The sequence below is a fragment of the Chroicocephalus ridibundus genome, chromosome 1 (genome assembly GCF_963924245.1).
Source record: "Chroicocephalus ridibundus chromosome 1, bChrRid1.1, whole genome shotgun sequence".
Lineage (NCBI taxonomy): Eukaryota > Metazoa > Chordata > Aves > Charadriiformes > Laridae > Chroicocephalus > Chroicocephalus ridibundus.
In genome coordinates this window covers 18,256,893-18,269,032 of record NC_086284.1, presented here as the reverse complement: position 1 = coordinate 18,269,032, position 12,140 = coordinate 18,256,893, and the positions used below count along the sequence as shown (strand labels likewise).

General features: G+C 35.4%; 1 protein-coding gene across 3 annotated transcripts in view; it reads right to left on the bottom strand.

Annotated features, from left to right (window-relative positions):
- DYNC2H1 (dynein cytoplasmic 2 heavy chain 1) overlaps nucleotides 1-12,140 on the bottom strand; it is a 178,041-nt gene that overhangs the window by 88,527 nt on the left and 77,374 nt on the right. For all 3 annotated transcript variants that reach the window (XM_063330001.1, XM_063330007.1, XM_063330017.1), the window contains exons 68-73: nucleotides 11,620-11,754; nucleotides 10,710-10,853; nucleotides 8,897-8,986; nucleotides 6,663-6,728; nucleotides 3,168-3,218; nucleotides 966-1,043 (exon numbers count right to left, since the gene is read on the bottom strand). In XM_063330001.1, coding sequence (XP_063186071.1) covers nucleotides 966-1,043; nucleotides 3,168-3,218; nucleotides 6,663-6,728; nucleotides 8,897-8,986; nucleotides 10,710-10,853; nucleotides 11,620-11,754 — 564 coding nt within the window. The remainder of the gene's footprint in view (nucleotides 1-965; nucleotides 1,044-3,167; nucleotides 3,219-6,662; nucleotides 6,729-8,896; nucleotides 8,987-10,709; nucleotides 10,854-11,619; nucleotides 11,755-12,140) is intronic.

Sequence of the window (12,140 nt, the reverse complement as noted above, 5' to 3'; positions counted from 1 at the left end):
TTTGTTTTTAAACTTTTAAGTTCTTTGGGCTCTACTCAACCATAGTCCTTTCCTTTAGTCATGACCAGGTTCTTTTTCTATCAGTACATACTACTGATTCACCCAGTTACTCGCTTTCTGTTTGTTTGTTTGTTTGCTTTCTTAAACCCTTAACAATCACGCTTGCTACACCATTATTGCAATTGTTCCTGATCCCTGGTGAAAAGAAATGTATGAATAATGAACTCTGAATTTAGCAGCAAAAGTCCTTGACAAAGACTGGTCAAGGTTTTCCTTTTTGCTGCTGAGCTACGTGCAGGAGGAGAAGAGCCTAAGACAGAATTTCAAGGACTAATACTTTCATTTAGTTCCCTTCAGTATCAGAGGACTTCAGTATTTACTGTTGTAGGATGAATCAAAGCAATAAAATGGTTTTTTGTTGTTGTATAGTTTAAAATTCCTTGATCTGAGCAATAACAAACATTGAAATACCTTTAAAGATGTGTATGGAAATCAGGTAAGCAGAAAACTAGTTTCACAATTAACAGTTTATGGTTTTTAATACAATATAAAGTGGTTTGTAAAAGTTAGTACATAAGAGAAACCTGCAACTTAAATATTCTTTGCGATTTTTTCTCTGCATATTTTTTCTATGTATAGAAATTATAGTACCTTGGGTAGGCTTATGGTATTTTCTAATCTCAGTAAGATGACAGGTTCTTTCACATGCATTGAAATTTATTGTTAGATGGGGTAGAGAGGTACATGAAAAGGCTCAGAAAAATGATATTAAATTTTAAAAAACTAGGGGTTTTTTTCAGGTGGGCATATATTAAGCCATGGTTTCTGGAAGACAGAATAAACAGTTTAAAATAACAAAATATTTCCATCTGAAAAAACACATATTTGAGTACTGAAGTCCAAATTACTATCTGCTGAAACCAAAGGCCTTTTAAGTTCAAATCAATCTACCAAGTGACGTATACCTTCAAAGATGCTACTGCCCAGGCTCGGTCCTGTTCTATCCAAGAGGGAATCTGGTCACGAACACTTCTTTGTGAATCCTTATTGAAGCAAGTTACATAACACACAGAAGTTACGCAAATTTTTGTGAAACACTATATTCAGTAACAAGACCGCAACACCCATGTTTTTAATAAAAATAGCATTCACAACAGGAAGCTTTCTGTGGTCTTTTGCTAAGTTCATAAATAGCATCACAAAACAAAAACCTACCAATGATTTAAATTTGAGATATACATTAACATTCACTTAACCACTTGAGCCTGAAAATATCATTTAGAATGACACATCCAACTCAAGTAGTTTTCTTTTCCATTAAAAACAAGTAACCCAAATGATTGGCTATCTGCATATGCACTCTGAGCAACTGACTTCAAAAATTAACTCCACTGCACATATTCCCAGTCATGGAGAAGATGGTTCTTCACACAAAGGGCAATTCAGGGGTAATTCACTAGGCAAAGCATTACTTCTGGACATGTCTGTGCTGCTAAAGTTTGGCCACAGCTCTATTTTTCTGCTCCTTAGGTGTTGGTGATGAAGGAAATTCTAAGGATGAACAACATAGCTTAAGATCCCATGGCATCTCCGTATTCACAATATCGTTTTTTATAAAAAAATGTTACAGTGCCCATTAACCAGTTTGACAGTCTCTGCATGGAAATGTCCTTGGATCTCTCAACCATGGAGCAACTTCAAGAATAATCTTAAATGTTCAGCAGAAAACAGGAAAGCTTTCCTGTGAAAGGATGGCTCAGCCATGAGTTCTGAAGTCTGAGAAAGAACAAAAATAGGAAAGTCGGAAGCAATTGTAGGAATAAACTTGAGATGGGTCTGCAATATACATTCCATTTAGAACTGGGGTTGAATCACATATGTCCACAATCTTTCCAAAATCTATTATGGGTTGTGCATTAGATGGTGTTTAAATTTAACTGGTGTTAGATTCCATTATACAATTGGATCTCACATAGCTTGAAAATGACCTACAGCAAGAAAATACTTGACAGACACCAAGTTCACTGACATTTAATTCAATTATAAAGACTCCATAGTCTTTATAATAGATGAAGAGGGATGTCTATATTCACACTGAAATTCAAAACCTGTAGAGCCATCTAAGGGCTAGAGACACTGGGAATTTAAGGATCTTTTTAGCAACCATCTGCCTGAGTAAGAAAACCTGAATAATACATTATGTTTTAAATGACTTGCCACTTCTGCCAGCATGCACCTGAACACAGTTGGTGTCATGAATATTCTAAAAACGAGGTACTCACATTGGTCATTGTCTTGTACCACTGAATGTACGAGATACCATGACAGACATCTAAAAAAGGTTAAAGGCTGAAAGCAATTGTGAATGATGAAAACTGCAGCTAAGCCCGATGGAAATGAGCTAGCTTGACCCTGAACGCAAGAGAAGAGGTGATTAACAAAAGAAGAGGCAAACTGAGCTCATGATTCCTGATTGGGCTTCTGTTTCCTAAAACCTCCTTTCAAAAGCTTTGTCAAAATATTTGGTTCAAAGAAGGGCTATAATGGATAAGACTATGGAAAGTTTAGCTTTTTTCTCTACCCTTTTATACTGGAAGGTTATTTTGAAAGTATACAGATTCAATAGAATTGATGGACATTGAGTAACTACAGTACAATTAGTCAGGCATGCAACAGAAGCTTCTTAAGCTAGCTCTGTCACCTAGGAAAATATACAAATACACCTCCAGAATTAGAACCGTGAGGCTGGGGAAAAAGGCATGTCAAAGTTAGCAAAGTGTGTGGACAATTTCATCAATCCATAGAAAAAGTACAACTCATATATAATACCGGGAGAGAGAGGGATGCAGAAACACTGATTTTAGTTCCTTAAGAGGGGCTTAACACCTTCTCAAACATCCCATTTAAAAAACAAATTGAATTGCAATCCTGGTAACAGAAAAAGGCAGGGGGGGAAGCAACAAAGGCAAAAAGTTATGCAAATTAGAAAATAAGTTGCCGTGTTCAAAAATTTCAAAAATTTTTTATATTTTATGTTATTATGTGTAATTTGTTCCTTTAATGTATTAATACAATTAATTAAACCATACAGTAAGGATACAACTTTAACTTTTCAGGATTTAAGTAAATGTTCCTTATTTCAAAATATACAAATAAATGTAGCTTACTGATTTTCTTATGGTATCTCCAATGATGACACCTGTAAAAGTCTCCCATTCCTAGGGGGAATAAATGAACAACTCAGATAAGTCACAAGACAACTTTAAGAACAAAGGTTAATATGTAGTAGCATGTAGGCAAAGCAGGAAGATAAACAAATTAAGCCTCGATTCTCAAAGAGTTATAAAACATTTTTAAAACTCTAGGTAATACTACCGGTATGCAACTCCTTTTGCAGAATTCAAGGTAAGTGACTGCAGTGCTTTATAAGAAAAAGAAACAAAAGGAGGCGGCCCATCCCTTCCCAGCACCCACAGCTCCCACCCAGACTGATTAACTACAGACCAGCAAGAAGTGCCGTACGCGGCTGGCAAGGAAACACATACTGCCTGATAGGGCACCAGCAGCCCACATGGGACAGATAATTACAGAATCCATGTTTCAGTAGTGTTTCATCTTATAGTATCCAAAGGGTGCAGTTATTAGAACAGGAGGAATACTTAATATAATAGATTGGTATTGTGAATACTTTGGTTGCCTTAAGAAAGTGAAATGTAAATTGAATTTATGTATGATTAAATCTTTTAGACTTGGTATTTGTATTTTAAGACAGATTAGATAAGTATTTAAAAACATGCTAGAAATGACATAATCCTGTATTTAGAGGTGGTAAGAAATATACTAAAAAATCTTTGTAAGTATTGAAATTTTACATAATCAGTATCTGTAATTCTATGATAAAGATTTTTTTTTAATTGTTAAAGACAACAGTAAGATTCCAAATGAAAAAGTCAATCAACTAGCACTAATCTGATACAGACAAGAGCATAGCTTTTTGTACCCATCAATTTATCTGAGACTTGAAAGCACTCTCTCTTTCAATTACAAAGAAAATGGCCATGCACACAAAAATACATGAAGGCTCCCCAGTTTTAAAACCAGAATTCGTGTAATATTTTTATGAAGGAAAGCAGGAGTATAATATGTAGAGACATGTAAAACTACCCCAGAAAAATCTATACATATTGATTCAGAAAGATAATATCTCTGCTAAGAGCCAAGGCATTCTATAACATAATGCTGAAGTTGTACTATAAATTTCTCATCACTATGCAAAAAATTCCTAAGTGCAGAAGGTTGAACTCTTTTGGGACAGGGACTTAGAATCCTAAATTCTCTAGCAGCATAATAAGCAACTTCTAGCCTCATCACATTAAAAGCTTTAAGAGAAATAACTTTAAAAGAATAACCACTTCAGCTTCATTTTCCTCAAACAATATCTTGCACAAGCACTAATTTCTTAACAATTTAATTAAAATAAGTTCTACCTTTTAAAGAAGTGATAAAATTATTGATATTATTTGCCTGTTTTGAGTACTCAGCTACTGCGGGAATGTGCATTATACGTAACCTAGATTAAGCTGGTTAAGAGCTTTAATAGCTGATCGAAATGCACTGTAAACAATAGCAACCAACACATAAAGCGGTACTTACAAATACTTAAGAAGCCTAGGCAGCCAGGCTTCAATTTAGTCAGAAAACTATTTGCAAGTTGCTGCCTTCATTACTTTATAAACTCAAGGACTAGAAAGATAAAGCAAGATATTTTCTGAAAAGAAATAATAAAGATGAATTAAGGAAGTTCTAGTAATGAAGAGTAGCTAGGTATGCCTCTACCAACAAGATTAATTTGAGTTATTTTTATCAGGCAGCTTCATTGCTGACAGACTGGGGGATTTCATTTGGTCAATGTCTGCAATAAAACAACATTCCACTCATAACACCAAAAAGTTTCAACCAAGCTTTCTTAAACCTTGTACCTTAAACCCACATCCTTCATATGATCAAGTTCCTTAACTTCCTTCAAATGCATTTTACCTTTTACCCTACCATGGACTCTCCTCTAGCAAATTGACATCTACTACCATTTGATACTCCTCCTGGTCTCCAGCTTCTAGTCCAGAAAGCCATAGCCTTGTCCCTCCATTCCATGTAGGTATTTTAGATAACGAAATGTGTCTTGGGACAGGCTAATCAGCCATGTTTAAGCACTTGTATTGAGTCAATTGTGTTTCTTGTTCTACTTCAGGCAGACTTAATAGGATTAATTTCACTACACGACAGACAACTATAACTTTGGCATCTACATCTCAGGCAGCTACCCTAGTCTGCCTGTAAGGTCAATGGAGAGCAGTATGCAATTTTAGTACTAAACCATCTGACCTATTTTATGAAATTCGTTTATGATGAAACTAATTGCTTCTTTGATAGGTCTGGTTTTTCCTGTTTCCTACAAAGACAGTCTAGGATAACCTGCTCAGATTAATTTTAACAGGTGTTTAAATTTTAGTTACCAACTCAATCATCACTAAAAGTCTCATTTTACACGAAACATGTAAATTCACTATGAACCCCCATGTTGGGCAAAAGCATTATCTAACACCCAAACAGAAGAACAGGCTATTACTGAAATGTGTGCTGCCCCATGGAAATAAGGGTTAGCAGTACTCAGGCTCTGCTGCAATTTTGTTGGGAAGAGGGTAGCCTCTAAGCAACAGGTAAATTCCCCATTAATTCCCTATAAATTAGGCAATTTCAGATTAGGCCTCATTCAGACCACTGTCAAAAATGACATGTGACATCTCTCAATTTTTTGTGAATACACTAATAATGCAGCACTTGCCTGAAAACTGAATGGACAGTGATTTTTATTAAATGTGGTTTGAACCTATACCAACTGCATGCCACTATGCTATCAAAAATATAAACTATTCCAGGGTGTGTTCATAATTCCTCTCAAAGATAGGCCACTATGGTGCAAAGAATCCAATACTTATGCAGCCAGGGAACAACATACAAGAAGGACACTCTCTGTACAGTGCACTCTTGAAGACACTGTTGCAAATGAGGACATTAACGATTGCTGTAATTTCTTAAACACTGAAGAATCAATGGCTGAAATGCACAAAAGATAACTTCATTACTTCACCTTCCAAGAAGACTGTTTGCCTTAAGTGTCTTCAACTGCAGGTTGCAGAATCAGACTTTTATTTAATGTCTTCCTAGGTCTTGTGCTCCTTTTTCCTCATTTCAGTACCAAGGTACGATGCGCAATCGACCCCTGATCACAGTGAAACAGGTGTGTATCCATCACTTATAAAAGAACACCTGTATTTAACCGGAAAGATAGATAAAAGTCTAGCCACATGGTGGCGGGAAACACTGTTACAGTGCCTTCACAAAACTACAAGAACCCTCCATAACCGACTTTTTCAGACCCCTATTTAGAGGCAACCATTTACCCACCTTTCTTACGGTAATCTTCACTTTGAACATAATAAATGCAATGTTGACATCCAAAAGTAACTATCATAGGAAAATAGTAGGATATAAGTGTAAAATCCCAAGTCCTACACTTACTGACAAAAACTTTTTATCTAGTTATTTACTCTTCATATTAAGTTTAACTAAATCACTTGGGGATTTTCTCCTCTAGCACTTACATTCTCTTGAAAAAGTTCAGGGTGCATTCCTCGTACAAAATGTAGAGCAAACATTAGCTGATCAGCCTGAAATGAAAGCAGTAAAAATATATTTATATGATCGTCAAAAGACACCTTTCTGCTTTTTTTATAAGTAACAAAATTTCATTAATAAAACACCTCTAATTCCATGGTAGTGACTTAATGACACATCTCCTAATTCAAAATTGCGACATACCTCTGCAACTTAGAGACAAACACTAACCCAAATCCTTTATCTAAGTACATCTAAATTCAAGTGAAGAAGAAAAACCAAGTACTTGTAATAAAGCAAACATATTAAAGAGAATCCATTATTTTTTAAACTGTGCATAAGAAATGCTTGAAGTCTTCTCATAGCAAATTTTTGAAAAAGGATTGTATATGAATTATTTAATAATTTACTGGTTCCAGAATCATGGTGGACCGAATGAAGGGACATATGTGGCTTAGAGACCATATCCTTACTGGTTTTAATTGCCTTTGGAATGACTGACCTTGGAAACTGCCAAGAGGCTATACATAACTCAATTCACTTGAGCCACAGCTGCTTTAGACTGGATTTCCGTAACTGCAGAACTGCATGATGGCAGCCACAGCAAACTCTCCGCATAATTTGTATCTCTATGGATACTGATACATAAAGTTGTTTTTTGCTGCTTTAAATAGTTCTGTTTTATTAATTCTTTCAATTACAAACCTGTATGGTACAAAGCATCCCCAAGGATACCATTAAATCAAATAAAGGACATTTCATTTTATTTTTGCACGGATTTACTATTGGTTTTGTTACAGTGGTAGGAGCAGAGGGCAAACAGGGCCCACCTAGGAATCAGGGTCAAACTGTTCACAGCACTAAAGTTCTCTTTGTATTGATAAATAAAATACGTCCATGATTATAACACTGAGAACAACTGGAATGGCTGAAGGCCACACCATTCAGCTCTTTCATCCTCTCAGACAATGAATGCTCCCTGGGTGGTTTAGTATCCAAAACTTGAATGGGAATTGTTTGGAAGAACACTGACTGGTCGAGGCCAAACCTATGACAGCAACTATTTTGACAGATTAACAGAACAGGTGGGCCAGTTCCAGTGCTCAGGCAAAATTCTTGGCACCATTTCATTTACTAGCATGCATGATGTCTATGTACACACAAACACAAATATTAACCACAAACGAAATCATCTTTCCCAATTCTAACACGCTAAAAAGGTATGAACTTGTATGAGCTACACCATTTATGAAGACACTAGTAAAGCCGCAGTGTCACAGGAGTCTTTAAAAATTTGCATGGATAAAAAGCAGTGGATTGCTGATGGCACGAGGAGCTTATTTGTTCTCTCCACTATAGGAATACAATACTAAGCTGGATGGACCACTGGTCTGAAGCTGCACGGTAACACTTACACTTGAAATATTTTCTAATCTCCGATCTGATCATTCACAGTTAAAATCTTTCCTACTAGATATTCTCCTCTCTGTGCCTTGCTTTTGAAATCTTTAATCTTTTCTGAGATATAAAAATAGCTGCCTTTCAATATTCAAAAGATGCGATGACTTACTGGAAGGCTTCACATACTCATGACTTCAAACATAGACATTAAATTATTATGAGAATATTTCATGAGAATCCTCTTGGACTTCCATAAACCAAAAATCCTTAGATATAACTGCTACTTCTGCATCCTCAGTACAGGGTTGCTAAACTAGGGGAAGAGGGGAGGAGGTGATGTAAAATTTTCCAAGATCTCTCCATTCTCACCAATCAGACTCCATTCTTGCATGATTTGTACTACTGTTTAAATCATCTGTGCAGACCTACTATTCTTCAGCCTGGTACTGAGACAAACACTGTTCCATGTGAAAGTAAAAATTAAAATTGAAAGTGAAAGACATATCTATCCTAGGTTCTCACCAAGAGAGCAGAGGTGAGGAGCCAGAGGTGAAGCAGAAACAGGACTAGGCTGAGAATAGCCTTGTTAATTAGAAAACTGCTCTGTGGAAAAATGTGCACACGCAATCCTAATTCTGTTACATCCTAACTTTTAGTCCTCCTCATTTTGCACGTTAAATATTGCAAGTGTAATTTTTTGCGTGTACTACATGTGTACTGACATAATACTGTTTATTTAAAGTAGATCAAGTGTTGGTTGCTAAAAGTATACTTTCAAACCCAGTGCACTGTACAAAGGCCAGAAAAAATACAATCTTACCTTAAACAAACAATGACAAACATATTCATACACTGTATGTTTCAATGAGGCAATAAGCGACTTGATTCTTTCTTCAGTATTACCTGAATCCTAAAAAGAAATTTTGGCTTTCAAAAATTTACGTGGAAGTAAAAATCATTTTATGTACCCTGTAGATTTCAGCAGAATGACACAAAGAATCTGGACACTTACTAGTGTGACACTTACTAGTTCTAAAAACAAATTATTGAACTCAGCGGCAGCCATCAATGAGTAGATGATTAAATGAGAAGATCATGCTGAAGCATTAAGAAATTAATATTTTGGTGTTGAATATTTTGACTAAGAACATTATATAGAAGGTAAATACACAGAGTGTGAGATAACAGTTTCTTTTTCTAACATTAATATCCTTGAAATTTCAGTTTTCACTTGGTAAAAAACTGGTTATGTATTGAATTACTGTATTTAATGTTACTGACGTTATGTTATGTTGACGTTATGTCAATGTTATGTTGACGTTAAGTGTGGTTACTAAAGTTGCAGACAAACTTGGCCCAAGTGAAGTAAACATTGTAGAAAATAGTAAATATATCCTGTCCTTCAAAGCTTACAGACTAAAAGACTAATTAATAGGAGAAAACTGAAAGGAAGATGGGATAAAAGAGAAAGAAGAGGGGAAAAAAATAAAGCTGAGGGAGGTAACAGGTAGTATGAGATTTATCAAAACCAAGTTCCTTTCTACCATGCTGGAATTTGAAGAGATGAAGTTATAAAGGAGGGAAATGTGGATTCACAAGCTGATTTGACTAATACCTTTCCCATGTCTAAAAGATAGTCTGGGAAAAATGAAGAACTGGATAGAGGAGAAGAAAAGAAGGAAGAAAGCAAAGAACGCAAAACCAGAATTTGTGCTTAAAATAGGCAACATAATAGGCAGGAAGAAAAGAAATTATGAAAGAGCGTTAAAGTAAGAACAAGAAGTTAAAAGCTCATGTTGTGGAAACGAAGCAATAGGTAAGGAACTTTAAAGAGGGTCAGTTCGCATAGTCAGAACCATGCTCCTGGTAATGATTGTAGCTGAAGGAAAGTTGTAAGCACAGAAGCCAGAATAAAGGGGAATCCAAAAGTGACACGATGAAAGGCTGGTGAATGCCTTTTTAAAGTGGAAAGAAAGAGAATTAAGACGGATTTTGGAGATGCTGAAATAAAAGAAAATGCATTGTCACTCAGTGGGCGTTTTTAGATCTAAAGAGTGACGTGACAAGGGATAAATCCATAATTATGTGCTTCAGTAAGAATATACTGGCCATTAGAACGCAGAAAAGTAAAAATTACATTTTTAACAAGACAGGCTGCATGCATGCTTATAAACTGTATAAAAGTAGATAAAGTTTTGATCTTCCTTCGGGTAACTGAACCAAGTAGAAATATAGGTATGTTCTTATTCTACCCCTTGCTGATAGAATTAGCATTGTTTGCAGATTAGGTCAAGGATTTATTTAAATAAATCCTTCAGTAAAGTTATAAACAACCTTGTTTTTCATAATCCACCTTAAACAAAGAGTAAGCCTGAAATTACAAATAAGAGTTACTTTTCTTTCAGGTGGCACAGCAATTTTATGATTTATATGTAATGCAAGATCATTAAAAATTCCATGTGCTTGTATTCTGAATATCTAATACACAACAGTTCGGCATCACTAATTATACATTTCATCATAAGTTATTATACATTATTTTCTAAAAGCATCCAAAGCAACTAACATATTCTAAGGATCAAAGCAGCCTGGTTCGCCTGCAGCATTAACAGCTTCAGGAAAAGAGAAGATACCTGCTCGCTTTGCAGAGCCCTTTGGAAAAGCCGCAGGAAAGCCGCCAAACTAAACCGGTACATATTATTAATTTTGGACAAGTCAGAGATAATAAAGTACATCTTGCTAGCACTCTCAGCTAAAGGGAGATAGGCGTCCCTCTCCTGTGGATAACAAAAACATAGGTATGTAAAACCCAAGGGCATTACTGCCATCTACTGGTTACTGCATAAACATTTACTCGTCCGACCAAAAAAAACATTCGCATGACTCCCACTGCTTTAGAAAACTGAATTCTTTCTGATTCTTCAATTTGAGGGACATGCACTCAAGACTTCAACACCGTCCTTAGATTTCAAAATTGGAAGAAAGCATTTTTAGCAAAAATTTCTTTAAATTATGAAAAACTTTTTGGAAATTAATCCCTAGGGCACTGAGGTCTCTTTCTGCCACAGAACACGTCCTAAAATTCAACAGAAAATTTTAAACTAAACAAATAAGAACAATGAGAAAAACTCTGTAACGTGTTACAAAAACAGGATGCCAGGTGAATAGCATCACCAATGACCTAAATTTTTGCAATAACAAGGGATATACTAAGTAAGAACATCCACGTGAGCCATACTGTTTGCAATAGCCAATGGCAAAAAGTCAAAACCCATTACTTGCCAATAAGTCCTTGGGGAAAATTCCTTTAATTCAAACTATTTGATTTTAAATTGCATAGATATTTACCATATATAAACCAAAGGAATTTAATTATTGAAAATACCTTCTGTACTTGTATACCCCAAATATCTTTTACTCCAAAAAATTAATTTAGTATGTTACTGATCTATACTCCTCTGGATGTTTATATCCCCTCTATATAGAAGATTAATATTTTTAGCAGGAAAAAAACAGCAGTAAAAGATTAAAATATTCTTCTACCTTATCAAGGAAACTCTGAAGTCTGTGAGATTCAGCAAGTGATTCTTGGATGAGTGCGCTACTTCCTTTAGTCTGATTCAAAGATTCAATCAGATCCTTATTTTCTAGTATATTGCCTTGCGATGTTGCAAGTGTCTGTAAAAAAAAAAAAAACAAACAGTAATTTATGTTACATTAAAATACCTGGAAATTAACCATTTTGGAACCTGTCCTTCTTTCTGTCCTGTACATACTTCTGAATCATTGAATGCATCAAGGGTACTAGAAAGCAAGTGGTTAGTCCAAAAACTAAGACGTTTTAAAGAAGCATGGAAAATAAAAGCCAAGAACAAACTCCAAAAATCCAGATTGCCAGGTTTGAAAATTAAGTCGCTGGCAAGCTTTTGAGAATTATTTCTAGCAGAGTCTTACACACTAACATCCCCATGGTAAATACAAATTAGGGTATTTTTTCTTTTATTTAACTACCAATTTAACCTGAAATTGGCTACTTGTAATGACTTCCTGTACCCAGTCATTCA